Consider the following 15,162-nt stretch of genomic DNA (forward strand, 5'->3'; position numbering starts at 1 on the left):
GGGAAATAAGGATGACGAGCCAGTCAAAAACAAAGGAAGGGGAGCACTGCAAGAGAGCTAGATGCCCACAGAGGGAGAGCAAGCGCACAGAGGTGCGTGAAAGGGGAAGTGGTGAAATAAAATAAATGAAGAAGGAACAGAAACACGAGACAGGAGAGAGAAAGACAACCCAGAGGAGAAGAGGAAAGGGGAAGAGGAAGAAAAAAGAAAGAAAAAATGAGGATTCAGGTTAAGTCATGGGTGTTCTGAAGTTTAGAGCATTTTACAATGTCAATGGTCCAAGTCGGACCGAAACGTCGTCGTAAGCTTCTCTCTTTTATGTGCGGGTTATTTGTGTATCGTTCCAGTCACGGTATTGTGCCTTTTTGTTATTTATTTGTAGGATTGCAGATGAGCAAGGAGGTTTCAGAGTGGGTAAGGGATGTGTAGATCAAGTGTTTACATTGAAGCATATATGTGAACAGCATTTAGATAAAGGTAGGGAAGTTTTTATTGCATTTATGTATTTAGAAAAGGCATATGATAGCAGATAGGGGAGCAATGTGGCAGATGTTACAAGTATATGGAATAGGTGGTAAGTTACTAAATGCTGTAAAGAGTTTTTATGAGGAAAGTGAGGCTCAGGTTAGGGTGTGTTGAAGAGAGGGAGACAATTACTCGGTAAAAGTTGGTCTTAGACAGGGATGTGTAATGTCACCATGGTTGTTTAATATATTTATAGATGGGTTTGTAAAAGAAGTAAATGCTAGGGTGTTCAGGAGAGGAGTGGGATTAAATTATGGGGAATCAAATACAAAATGGGAATTGACACAGTTACTTTTTGCTGATGATACTGTGCTTATGGGAGATTCTAAAGAAAAATTGCAAAGGTTAGTGGATGAATTTGGGAGTGTGTGTAAAGGTAGAAAGTTAAAAGTGAACATAGAAAAGAGTAAGGTGATGAGGGTATCAAATGATTTAGATAAAGAAAAATTGGATATCAAGTTGGGGAGGAGTATGGAAGAAGTGAATGTTTTCAGATAGTATTTGGGAGTTGACGTGTCAGCGGATGGATTTATGAAGGATGAGGTTAATCATAGAATTGATGAAGGAAAAAAGGCAAGTGATGCGTTGAGGTATATGTGGAGACAAAATACGTTATCTATGGAGGCAAAGAAGGGAATGTATGAAAGTATAGCAGTACCAACACTCTTATATGGGTGTGCAACTTGGGTTGTAAGTGCTACAGTGAGGAGGCAGTTGTTGGCAGTGGAGATGTCCTGTTTAAGGGCAATGTGCTGTGTGAATGTTATGCAGAAAATTCGGAGTGTGGATATTAGGAGGTGTGGAGTTAATAAAAGTATTAGTCAGAGGGCTGAAGAGGGGTTGTTGAGGTGGTTTGGTCATTTAGAGAGAATGGATCAAAGTAGAATGATATGGAGAGCATATAAATCTGTAGGAGAAGGAAGGCGGGGTAGGGGTCATCCTCGAAAAGGTTGGAGGTAGGGGGTAAAGGAGGTTTTGTGGGTGAGGGGCTTGGACTTCCAGCAAGTGTGCGTGAGCGTGTTTATTAGGAGTGAATGGAGATGAATAGTTTTTGGGACCTAACGATCTGTTGGAGTGTGAGCAGGGTAATATTTAGTGAAGGGATTCAGGGAAACCGGTTATTTTTATATAGCCGGACTTGAGTCCTGGAAATGGGAAGTACAGTGCCTACACTTTAAAGGAAGGGTTTTGGGTACTTGCAGTTTGGAAGGGCATCTAAACTGTCATATCTGAATGCCTTTGCAAAGATAGTGATTATGTATGCGTGATGGTGAAAGTGTTGAATGAGGATGAAAGTCTTCTTTCTTTCTTCTTGGGTTTTTCTTTCTTTTTGGGTCACCCTGCCTCGGTGGGAAATGGCTGATGTGTTGAAAAAAAAATTAACCTAAGGTAATCCAGTATGGTCATACAATGTGAATTATTTCCATGTTTCGAGGAGTATTACACTTTGAAGGAACTGTAATAATATAAGTGTTCTATATAAATAGTTTTAGAAGTAGTTAAAAATAGAATAAAAACAATTATTCACCAATATACTGTACACTGTATACAGGTCTCCATCAACATTCACGAGGGTTAGGGGATCAAGAGCCTCGCGAATGTTGAAAAACCGTGAATGTTTGGTGCCCCAATATATTGTAGGGAAATATAATACAATACTGCTTCCTTAACTTGTTGAACCATGAACAATCATAAAATACATGAAAACTTCGTAAATTGTACTAAATACATACGTTATGCCTCAACAACATGTATGTTATTAAATACCACTGCCTCCACCACTGCAAGTCCCTACTACCCTCTCTCCGACCCCCACAACTGGCAGCCAGCTCTCCCACCACTGTGTGGTGAGTGTTTTGTTTGTTCATTATTTTCTATTAAATTAGAGTATAAATAATGTCAACCCATTTATGACTGCATATTGGAATGGCTATTCGGACAGGTATTGGAAGGTGACATCATGTGTTTACTCTTGAACACAGCAAAGAATCAAACATTTGTGCTGCTGCTAATAATAGTAATAATAATAATAATAATATAAAAATAATAATAATAACAATAATAATAAATACGATAGAATTGAAGAAGGAAATTGTACAAAAATACGAGGGCTGAAGCAGTGGTGGAGGAAGTGGTTGACACAGCGTCAGTGTGGCTTTGTTTATGCTGGAGTGAGTATTAGTCTCCGTGCTCTTCCAAACATTTCACAATAATTCATTGTATTTGGTGCTTGTAGATTGAGTGTGACTGGAGTGGTTGAGGCAGTGGTAGAGGCAGTTATAGAGGCAGTGGTAGAGGCAGTGGGTGAGGCAGCAGTTGAGGCAGTGGGTGAGGCAGTGGTATTTACTAACATATATGTTATAAATAATAATAGTACATGTTAATATTAATAACAATAATAATAATAATAATAATAATAATAATAATAATAGTTATTCATAATGTACTATTATTATTTATAACATATATGTTAGTAAATATCACTGCCTCTACCACTGCCTCTACCACTGCCTCTACCACTGCCTCTACCACTGCCTCTACCACTGCCTCTACCACTGCCTCTATCGCTGCCTCTATCGCTGCCTCTATCGCTGCCTCTATCGCTGCCTCTATCGCTGCCTCTATCGCTGCCTCTATCGCTGCCTCTATCGCTGCCTCTATCGCTGCCTCTATCGCTGCCTCTACCACTGCCTCTACCACTGCCTCTACCACTGCCTCTACCACTGCCTCTACCACTGCCTCTACCACTGCCTCACCCACTGCCTCACCCACTGCCTCACCCACTCCCTCACCCACTGCCTCACCCACTGCCTCTATCATTGCCTCTACCACTGCCTCAACCACTCCAGTCACACTCAATCTACAAGCACCAAATACAATGAATTATTGTGAAATGTTTGGAAGAGCACGGAGACTAATACTCACTCCAGCATAAACAAAGCCACACTGACGCTGTGTCAACCACTTCCTCCACCACTGCTTTAGCCCTCGTATTTTTGTACAATTTCCTTCTTCAATTCTATCGTATTTATTATTATTATTATTATATTAATATTATTATTATTATTATTAGCAGTAGCACAAATGTTTGATTCTTTGCTGTGTTCAAGAGTAAACACATGATGTCATCTTCCAATATCTGTCCGAATAGCCATTCTAATATGCAGTCATGGATGGGTTTACATTATTTATACTGTAGTTTAACAGCAAATAATGAACAAACAAAACACTCACCACACAGTGGTGGGAGGGCTGGCTGCCAGTTGCAGGGGTCGGAGGAAGGGTAGTAAGGACTCGTGGCAGTAAACTTAAATATGATTTGGCAGCTGGGAATTTGGCGGCTGGGAATTCGCGAATGTGTGAAGCCCGCAAAAGTTGAAAACGCGAATGTTGAGGGAGACCTGTATTCCAAGTGGAGCACTATTGGACTAAGCATTTCCTCGTGTTTGAAGTGCTAAAACATTTTTAAACACATCCTTAAGCTTTTTCCCTCCTGTGTTTTTGGTCCCACCATTGTAAGCCATTAGCTCTCCCACAGTGCTACTTCTTCTTGTCCCTAGACAATTCTACTACCACTACTACTATTTCCTCACTTCACTCCGTTTCTGTCTATCCCTACTTAATACCACCACCCACCACCACGATGATGAATAAGAGACCCTAGGACTGCCTTGTAACACCCTTATGTTGATCAGTGAGTATTGTCATTAATAGTCACACATCCTGTATGATCCTTGTAGGTTTAGTGCTTCTTTTTTATTATAATAATAATAATAGTCACACATTGGTATCTGTTCTTAAGATAGAACCTTATGCATATAAGAACATGGCTTCTGATTCCATAATTTTCTAATTATAATAAGCAGGATGTGGTCTTTCCCACAAAAAAAAAAAAAAAGATTAAACTGGTAGATCAGTTTATTACTAAATATAATATGCTAAATTGAATTAGGCTAATATTTTTATGAAATTTTAGATGGAGTTACTTCAAGATTTCTATGAAACCACACTAGAAGCCTTAAAGGATGCTAAAAATGACAGACTGTGGTTCAAAACAAACACCAAATTAGGCAAGCTGTATTTTGATCGAGAAGATTACACAAGACTCTCAAAGATTTTGAAACAACTCCATCAATCTTGTCAGGTAAGTTATGTTTTTTTCTGTTTTATACTAGTGCAAATAATAATATAATACAGTGGACCCCTGCATAACGATATTAATCCGTTCCTGAGAGCTCATTGTTATGCGAAATTATTGTTATGCGAATGAATTTTCCCCATAAGAAATAATGGAAATCAAATTAATCCGTGCAAGACACCCAAAAGTATGAAAAAAAAAATTTTACCACATGAAATATACATTTTCCTACACACAAAGAGAAGGATACATGCACAATAGTAGAGTAGTACATGCACAATATATATTGTGCATGTACTACTCTACTAAATGAAGAAAAAATGACACCTTTATTGAAGATGCAGCAATGACTGATGAGACACTGTGTCCTGGGAGTGCCTTTTCCTCCTGAGTACTGTAGGTCCTGTTTGGCATTTTCTTCCAGAACAGGCCTTATCACACTGTGTATGCCACTACGATTCTTAAATCTCTCAAACCAACCTTTGCTGGCTTTAAATTCACCAATATGAGCACTAGTTCCAGGCATTTTTCCCTGTTCACCTGGGTGTTAGTCGACTGGTGTGGGTTGCATCCTGGGAGACAAGATTAAGGACCCCAATGGAAATAAGTTAGTCTTCGATGACACTGACTTTTTTGGGTTATCCTGGGTGGCTAACCCTCTGGGGTTAATTGTTTCTTGGTATTCTCAATAAGCCACACCAACAACGGTGCTACAGCAGCAGCAGCAGCTGACAGTGCTACAGCAGCAGCTGACAGTGCTACAGCAGCAGCTGACAGTGCTACAGCAGCAGCAGCAGCTGATGGTGGTACAGCAGCAGCAGCAGCTGATGGTGCTACAGCAGCAGCAGCTGATGGTGCTACAGCAGCAGCAGCAGCAGCTGAGTGCTACAGCAGCAGCAGCTGAGTGCTACAGCAGCAGCAGACGGTGCTACAGCAGCAGCAGACGGTGCTACAGCAGCAGCAGCTGACAGTGGTACAGCAGCAGCAGCAGCTGATGGTGGTACAGCAGCAGCAGCAGCTGACGGTGGTACAGCAGCAGCAGCAGCTGACGGTGGTACAGCAGCAGCAGCAGCTGACGGTGGTACAGCAGCAGCAGCAGCTGACGGTGGTACAGCAGCAGCAGCAGCTGACGGTGCTACAGCAGCAGCAGCAGCTGACAGTGCAGCAGCAGCAGCAGCAGCTGACGGTGCTACAGCAGCAGCAGCAGCAGCTGACAGTGCTACAGCAGCAGCAGACGGTGCTAGAGCAGCAACAGATGGTGCTACAGCAGTAGCAGACGGTACTACAGCAGCAGCAGCTGACGGTGGTACAGCAGCAGCAGCAGCAGCTGACGGTGCTACAGCAGCAGCAGCATCAGCAGTTGACCATTGTACCACAGTATTTCGATAATATTCCTCACCCTTTTTACCACAGGGTTGGCACTAGAAGCTTTCTTGGGGCCCATGGTCACTTATTTTGCAGATAAAATCACCAAAAACGCTGTAATAATATGAAATGTTCCGATTGTATGCTTGGATGTTACCGCAGAGGCTGGCTTGTAAACAATGCCACCGGCGGAACGTGAGGCTGGCTCAGGCCGCACATTAGACGCGTCTCGGACGAATAGCGTTGAGCGGGTTTTTTAGCGGTATGCGAGGCAAAATCTTAGCGATAAAATGTATCAGTATGCGGATTTAACATTATGTGATGCCAACGGTATGCGGGGGTCCACTGTACTTCATTTCTTATCAGTGGAAAGCCAAAATATTAGAATTGAATTTCTTGGAAACTGAAAACTCTTGACCTTTGGAAAATTGTAAACTAAATCGTTAGGAAAAAAACAGCTTTACGATAAAAAGAAGTATTTGACCCTTAACCCTTAAACGGTCCAAAGAGATCGACGTTCAAATTCGTAGTGCTATAAGAGTAGATCTACTTTTTTTTACATATTTTCAAATATAACAAAAAAAAAATGTAGATAAAAGTTTTTTTACACATTTTCAAATGTAAAACAAAAAAGAAGATCTACATTTTTTTACATACTTTCAGATGTTGAAAAAACGTATATATACGTTTGGACCATTTAACCCTTTGACTGTTTTCGACGTATAAATACGTCTTACGAGCCAATGTTTCTGACGTATATATACTCAATAATTCTAGCGGCTTCAAATCAAGTGGGAGAAAGCTGGTAGGCCCACATGTGAGAGAATGGGTCTGTGTGGTCAGTGTGCACCACATAAAAAAAATCCTGCAGCACACATTGCGTAATGAGAAAAAAAAAACTCTGATCGTTTTTTTGGAATAAAACGCCGACTTTGAGGTGTATTTTCGTATAGTATTTATCGTTGTATTCGCGTTTTCATGGTCTTAAGTGATAAAATGGAAAACATATTACAGAAATAGAGATGATTTTTATTACTTTTACGATGAAAACGACCTTGAAACTGAGCTCAGAGTAGCAGAAATGTTCGATTTTTACCAATGTTCAAGAGTGAATAAATCACACCACACGTCCAATACACGTCAACTGGGGAGTCTAATATTCTTTCACTAGTGCACTGATATTATTTATACCATTTTTACAATAATGCAGTCGTCTGCATAACAGTAAATTTTGTATTTTTTTGTATGAATAAAAAATCAAAATAGAAAGCAATAATAATATAAGAGGGGCCTAGAGATGTGACTAATGAACAGAGCATATGTTATTTTAGTGCCATGAATGTCTACCTTGTTTATTCTGGACCCTATTTTGAAATTGGCATCTTTTTTATTTCGCGTGAAATTGGCCAAATTGCCAATTTCTGACCACCATATTGGGTAGTCCAAATTAGTAAATGGGAGGTTTCTTGTACTCGGCTGATAGATAAAATGGAGTTCTAAAGAAATAGCTATGAGTTTGGTCATCTGGAACAATGGAATTGGCTGAAAATAGGGCTCAAAGTCGGCGAAATCGCCGATACGCATATGTCGCCGAGACCGCTAACTTCGCGGGAGCATAATTCCACGAGTTTTCGACCAAATTTCGAACTTTTGGTGTCATTACCATCGGGAAAAGATTCTCTATCATTTCATAAGAAAAAATAATTTTTTTTTTTTTCAAAAATTGAGCGACATAGAATGACAGTTTCAGAGAGGGGCCTGAAACAGTCAAAGGGTTAAGGGTTAATTTACTTATCAATACTATATATTTAAGGGTTAATTTACTTATCAATACTATATATTTAAGGGTTAATTTACTTATCAATACTATATATTTAAGGGTTAATTTACTTATCAATACTATATATTACAAGGCATTTTAAACTAAATAACTATTTATTCACAGTGTATGCTGAGCACCTAGATTAGTGGGGAAATGCAATGCAACTTTGGTTAGCAGTGTAGCAAACATTCTAATTATTTTTTATCTTATTTTTTAATAAATGCATTAATTTTATGTATGCTGTTTTTTATGCATACATGAGTGGCTCATATTTGCTCGTTAAACATTAGTGAAGACTTAAATTTAATAATTAAATATTTTTTTAACCCTTAACTCTGGCATACCTGGAAAAGAAAGTTCCTGTGTGTATGGCAGAGATTTTGAAGTACATTTTTCTGACTCGGACAAAAATGAGTGGCATCTGATAAAAATTTTAACATTTTATGTTGTGTTGAAGTTGGTTGAAATTGATTCACTGATGGCAACATTCGTGCTACATTGCCAATTAGTTATTTCAGGTTTCCATTTTTTCTCGGCCAAGTAAAATGTGACTGTTTTATGTTATGCACTGGTTAATGCTCAGTACCACATTTTCCAATGAAAATATCGTGATTTCAAGCAAAATATTACTAAGTAGGTTGGGAAGCACACAGCACCTTGAGAAAACTATCAGTATTTGCTATAAATCTGGACAAACCTATGGTTTATCTTAATATCTAATGATTGTTTCTGTCATGCAACAGTATGTAGTTTTTTTTTTTTCAACAAGTCGGCCGTCTCCCACCGAGGCAGGGTGACAGGTTTTTATTATCACATTAAACTGTTTCATTTTATGATATTCCTAAAACATGGCTTGAGGCACAATGAAATACCACACAGCTTACCGATGTATAGTGTATCTGTTAGCTTGCTTGGATTTCTACTTGTGTGCTGATGTACATAATGTATTTCTGCCTCCTCCTCCTCCTCCTCCTCCTCTGTAGTAGAAATAGTATCAGGAAAGTATGCACCAGGCTTCACCCAAAATGTATGACTTTCACAGTCATGGTGGTGACATATTGGCTGAGCCTTCACCTGGTATTTTTGTATTCTCTCTCTCATGACAAATAAATGGAAATCAATCAGTTTGGGTTTGTGTTCTATTTTCACCTGGAATATACTGTATGCATTTAGCACTGCAGCATCCAGCAGATGGGGAAAAAACATTCATATACCACTTGCAGCTCCTCCTGACACTCCACAAACCAAACTCATGTTGGTGTTATAGTCAGTTAATGCAAATGGTTTTACAATAGGTTCATCTGTTTGCCAGTCAACCTTTCAGGTTTCTTCATTTGATTCCCATATATGGTCATCAATATTGCCACAGCTCTCCTGTCATGCTTTTGAAATGCCATCATGTCTTGGTATGAAACATCTGCACTTCACTGGTATCCAGTGATTATGTGAATGACAGCATTTGTTTTTTATCTCCTCTCTGCCCTGCACATATCTGCATTGTTCACCTTGCTGCAGTCACAAAGAGATGGGCTTGTGTACCAATTATCTGGCTCCATCATATTCCTCACAACTTCACCACACTGCTATGTTGCATTTCTCTGCTTTTATCCGAGAAATGCAACATATGCAGCAGCAAGAGAAAGCAGTCGATGGGCATGATTTCACCTGAAGCTGGTGTTGTTATAAATCTGTCTGTGCTCCTTTACTTAGATAACTATTCTTATGGGTGTGTGGAACCAGCATTACTGTTGCAAAGAAGAGATACACCAGTAGTATCCTACTTTTGAAGCTGTGATTTCAGTGAAACATGAGAGTTGGCCAATATGTACTTAGTAATTTTTTGGGGGGGAAGGCAACTTTAATAATTATCAGTATGTCATCGAAGAATAACTGAAGGTAGTCAAGTTCAGTGTAATCATCTGTTATAGGACAGTTAAGCTGAATTTATTTATTTTTTTCAATAAACTGGCCATATCCCACCGAGGCAGGGTGACCTAAAAAGAAAAATGAAAGTTTCTTTTTAAATTTAGTAATGTGTACAGGAGAAGGGGTTACTAGCCCCTTGCTCTTGGCATTTTAGTCGCTTCTTAGGCATGCATGGCTTACAGAGGAGGAATTCTGTTTCACTTCCCCATGGAGACCTTTAATTATTACTGTCATCAAATTATAAAATCTTAGGAACAAATTAAGTAATTTCCTGCCAACTTCCATACCCTGTTGGTCTGTCAAAGTATAATATTTGCTGTATAATATGGCTGTTGTCACAATGTTGGCGCTGTAAATGGCTTTCTGATACCAATGAAGCACCATCAATATCACAGTCATTGTCCTTCAAACAGGACAGTATCTTCCACTCTAGATGTGCTACTGTAGAATAGTGAAACAGCACACAACCAAGAGCCAGACCTGATACGACACCCAGCCAGTCTTCATTTCATGGGCAAATATTCCGCATCACTATCACTATCCTTACATATGTACTCCACTCCATTGTCATCACTCACATCACTCGAATCAGTAGCCAATTCAGGGGTAAATAGCTGTTTGCATCTCCTTTCTTGTGTGGCAGAATCAGAGGTGGGTGCCACCTCTATATTTTGTGTTGAACTAGCACTTCTTTCATTACTGGTTGTACCATTATTTCTGTCCCCCTTCAAAACTGGAAAATGATCTTCCATTGTCACCCTCCTCAATGTCACTGGTGTCTTAATTGAGCAGTATTTCTACTGCAAGAAAAGTTGGTGTCAGCCAGTCATTGTGAGCCTGTTTACTGGCTGGTTAATACAGTGGTCCCTCGTTTATCGTTGTTAATCCGTTCTTGGAAGTGCGACGATTATCGAAAAAGAAGATTTTCGAATCAGTTTTCCCCGTAAGAAATAATGTAAATACAATTAATCCGTTCCTGACACCCAGAAGTATTAAAACAAAAAATTTTACATGAAATATAGATGTAGTACATAAACAATACAGTGGCACATGATGAATGAAACATTAACAGCATAACACTTACCTTATTGGTAATTCTTCTTAGTGTATGGAAGACTGGAGGAAGAGAGAGATTGGCTTAGTTACTGTTTGAAAGGGGAATCCCCTTCCATCAACACCTTAGGTACCAAGTCCTTTTCAGGGGTTACTTCTCTTCTCTATTTCTTAATGCCACTAGGACCAGCTTGAGAGTCACTGGAGTTCTCTCTCACAAAAAGTGTCCAGAGAGCTCTGTTTCTGGCATCTCTTTAAAACTTCCCTAAAATGGGCCAAGACTGTCACTGTACAAGTTGCCGATATGGGTTGCAACATCCTTCTTCAAAAATCTCCTTAATTTCTGAAGAAGGCACCTTCTTCCATCTCTCTTCCTCCTCCTCTGCAGCAAGATTCTGAGCTGCTATCTGTTGCTGTTCCTGCTAAAGCTCTTGCAGCTCCTCAGTGGTTAGCTCTTCATTGTGATCCTCCACCAACTCTTCCACATCCTCCAAACTCACATCCAACCCCATGGAACTCCCCAATGCCACAATAGAGTTCACAACTGACATAGGCTCATCAGGGTCAGCCACAAACCCTTCGAAATCCCTCTTGTGGACACAGTCTGGCCACAATTTTCTCCAAGCAGAGTTCAAAGTCCTGGTAGTCACTCCCTCCCAAGCCTTACCTATAAGGCTTATGCAATGGAGGATACCAAAGTGTTCTTTCCAAAACTCTCTTAGGGTCAAGCGAGTGTCTGAGGTCACATTAAGGCACCTTTGAAACATTGCTTTGGTGTAGTTTTTTTTAAAGTTTGAAATGACCTGCTGGTCCATGGGCTGGAGGAGAGGAGTGGTATTCAGGGGCAAGAACTTTACTGTGATGAACCCAAACTCCTGCAGAATTAGGTCATCCAAGTTTGGAGGATGAGCAGGTGCATTGTCCATTACTAGGAGGCACTTGAGATCCAATTTCTTTTCCAGGAGATACTCCTTCACACTAGGGCCAAACACTTCATTGAACCACTCGACGAAAATTTCCCTCGTGACCCATACCTTATTATTAGATCTCCAAAACACACACAATTTACTCTTCATAACTTTTTTTTTTTTTTTTTTTTTTTTTTTTTTTTTGAACACACTGGGATTTTCAGAATGGTACACTAGTAACAGCTTCACTTTGAAATCCCCGCTAGCATTAGCACAGAACATGAGCGTCAGCCTGTCTTTCATAGGCTTGTGTCCTGGTAGTGCCTTTTCCTCCTGAGTAATGTAGGTCCTCTTTGGCATTTTCTTCCAAAAGAGGCCTGTTTCGTCACAATTGAACACTTGTTCAGGTTTCAGTCCTTCAGCCTCTATGTACTCCTTGAATTGACTTAAGAATTTTGTAGCTGCAATTTTGTCCGAACTGGCAGCCTCACCATGCCTTACCACACTGTGTATGCCACTACAGTTCTTAAATCTCTCAAATCAACCTTTGCTGCCCTTAAATTCACAAAAATCAGTACTCGTTGCAGGCAATTTCTTTACCAGATCGTCATGCAACTGCCTAGCCTTTTCACAAATAATCGACGTCATAAGACTATCTCCTGCTAATTGTTTCTCGTTTATCCACACCAATAATAACTTCTCAACTTCTTCGAGTATTGGTGATCTCATTTTTGTCAGAATATTTACCCCCTTTGCAACAACAGCTTCCTTGATTTCCTTTTTCTTGGCCACAATGGAAGATATGGTTGTACGGGATTTGTTATACATCCTGGCCAGTTCGGCCACGCGTACGCCACTTTCATATTGTTCAATGATGTTTTTCTGAAATTCAGTCATATTTCTCACCTTCTTTACCAAAGGCTTGGCACTAGGAGCTTTCTTTGGAGCCATGGCAGCATATTTAGCACTTGCAAGCACTAAAACGAATGGAATATTATGAAATATTTGATATGAACACTTGAGGGGACCGTCGCTCACTGGTAAACAATGGCACACTGGCTGGGAAGGGAGGCCAAGGCGGCTCAGAGCCGTGAGTACTCGTCCAGGATGAACGACGATTGGCGAGTCAACCGACCATTTGCGAGCCAATGTTTGGAATAAAATAACGCGACGATTTCCGAAAAGGATGACTATTGAGCCCAACTATTATCAAGGGACCACTGTATTACCCACAATTTCCCGTGAATGCCCATGTGGGCTGAATTTTTTTTCCTAAGGGGTATGAGGTACCTTGTAACCCAGACAACACAGCTGATCTAAAATGGCAGCAAATTTGAGGCCTAGAAAAATTTTGCATGCTAGTACATTGGACACAGTTATCACTTATTTACTAGTACAGTGGACCCCCGAGTTTTGTGAGCCTCACGCTTCGTGAATTTCAACTTTCAGCAACTTTTTTCAACAAAATATAGCCTCGCATTTTGTGATTTGCCTCGTAATTTGTCGGTCGTATGGAACGCATCCGCGCGCACACAGGGGCACCCCACACACCATTCAGTGTGCCATTGTTTCTGGGCGAGTGATCATCACCCTACGTGTTCATAAGATACATTTCGTAATATTCCATTCTTTTTCGTGCTTGCAACTGCTAAATAAGCAGCCATGGGCCAAAAGAAAGCTCCAAGTGCCAGCCCTTTGGTAAAGAAGGCGAGAAACACCATAGAATTCAAGAAAGAACACACCAGCCAGGGTATTTTGTGTGTGAGTGTGTGTGTGTGTGTGAGAGTGTGTGTGTGTGAGTGTGTGTGTGAGTGTGTGTGTGTGAGTGTGTGTGTGTGAGTGTGTGTGTGTGAGAGTGTGTGTGTGAGAGTGTGTGTGTGAGAGTGTGTGTGTGAGAGTGTGTGTGTGTGAGAGTGTGTGTGTGTGAGAGTGTGTGTGTGAGAGTGTGTGTGTGAGTGTGTGTGTGTGAGAGTGTGTGTGTGAGAGTGTGTGTGTGTGAGAGTGTGTGTGTGTGAGAGTGTGTGTGTGTGAGAGTGTGTGTGTGTGAGAGTGTGTGTGTGTGAGTGTGTGTGTGTGTGAGAGTGTGTGTGTGAGTGTGTGTGTGTGAGTGTGTGTGTGTGAGTGTGTGTGTGAGTGTGTGTGTGTGTGTGTGTGTGTGTGTGTGAGTGTACTCACCTATTTGTACTCACCTATTTGTGGTTGCAGGGGTCGAGTCCTAGCTCCTGGCCCCGCCTCTTCACCGGTTGCTACTAGACCCTCTCTCTCCCCGCTCCATGAGCTTTATCAAACCTCGTCTTAAAACTGTGTATGGTTCCTGCCTCCACTACGTCATTTTCTAGGCTATTCCACTGCCTTACAACTCTATGACTGAAGAAATACTTCCTACTATCTCTCTGACTCATTTGTGTCTTCAACTTCCAATTGTGGCCTCTTGTTTCTGTGTCCCCTCCCTGGAACATCCTGTCCTTGTCCACCTTGTCTATTCCACGCAGTATTTTATATGTCGTTATCATGTCTCCCCTGACCCTCCTGTCCTCCAGTGTCGTCAGGCCGATTTCCCTTAATCTTTCTTCATAGGACATTCCCCTTAGCTCTGGAACTAACCTTGTTGCAAACCTTTGTACTTTCTCTAGTTTCTTGACGTGCTTTATCAAGTGCGGGTTCCAAACAGGTGCTGCATACTCCAGTATGGGCCTGACATACACGGTGTACAGTGTCTTGAATGATTCCTTACTAAGGTGTCGGAATGCTGTTCTCAGGTTTGCCAGGCGCCCATATGCTGCAGCAGTTATCTGATTGATGTGTGCTTCCGGAGACATGCTCGGTGTTATACTCACCCCAAGATCTTTCTCCTTGAGTGAGGTTTGCAGTCTTTGGCCACCTAGCCTATACTCTGTCTGTGGTCTTCTGTGCCCTTCCCCTATCTTCATGACTTTGCATTTGGCAGGATTAAATTCGAGAAGCCATTTGCTGGACCAGGTGTCCAGTCTGTCCAGGTCTCTTTGAAGTCCTGCCTGGTCCTCATCAGATTTAATTCTCCTCATTAACTTCACATCATCTGCAAACAGGGACACTTCTGAGTCTAACCCTTCCGTCATGTCGTTCACATATACCAAAAATAGCACTGGTCCTAGGACCGACCCCTGTGGGACCCCGCTCGTCACAGGTGCCCACTGTGATACATCATTACGTACCATGACTCGTTGTTGCCTCCCTGTCAGGTATTCTCTGATCCATTGCAGTGCCCTTCCTGTTATATGCGCCTGATGCTCTAGCTTCTGCACTAATCTCTTGTGAGGAACTGTGTCAAAGGCCTTCTTGCAGTCCAAGAAGATGCAATCAACCCACCCCTCTCTCTCTTGTCTTACTTCTGTTATTTTATCATAAAACTCCAGAAGGTTTGTGACACAGGATTTGCCTTCCGT

General features: G+C 41.1%; 1 protein-coding gene across 1 annotated transcript in view; it reads left to right on the top strand.

The window, feature by feature from the left end:
- The window catches only part of alien (COP9 signalosome complex subunit 2 alien), a 179,114-nt gene that overhangs the window by 42,739 nt on the left and 121,213 nt on the right, over positions 1-15,162 (top strand). The window contains 1 exon segment of the mRNA XM_070085842.1: positions 4,502-4,669. Within this exon segment, the coding sequence (XP_069941943.1) occupies positions 4,502-4,669 (168 nt within the window).

The sequence above is a fragment of the Cherax quadricarinatus genome, chromosome 17, assembly GCF_038502225.1.
Source record: "Cherax quadricarinatus isolate ZL_2023a chromosome 17, ASM3850222v1, whole genome shotgun sequence".
Lineage (NCBI taxonomy): Eukaryota > Metazoa > Arthropoda > Malacostraca > Decapoda > Parastacidae > Cherax > Cherax quadricarinatus.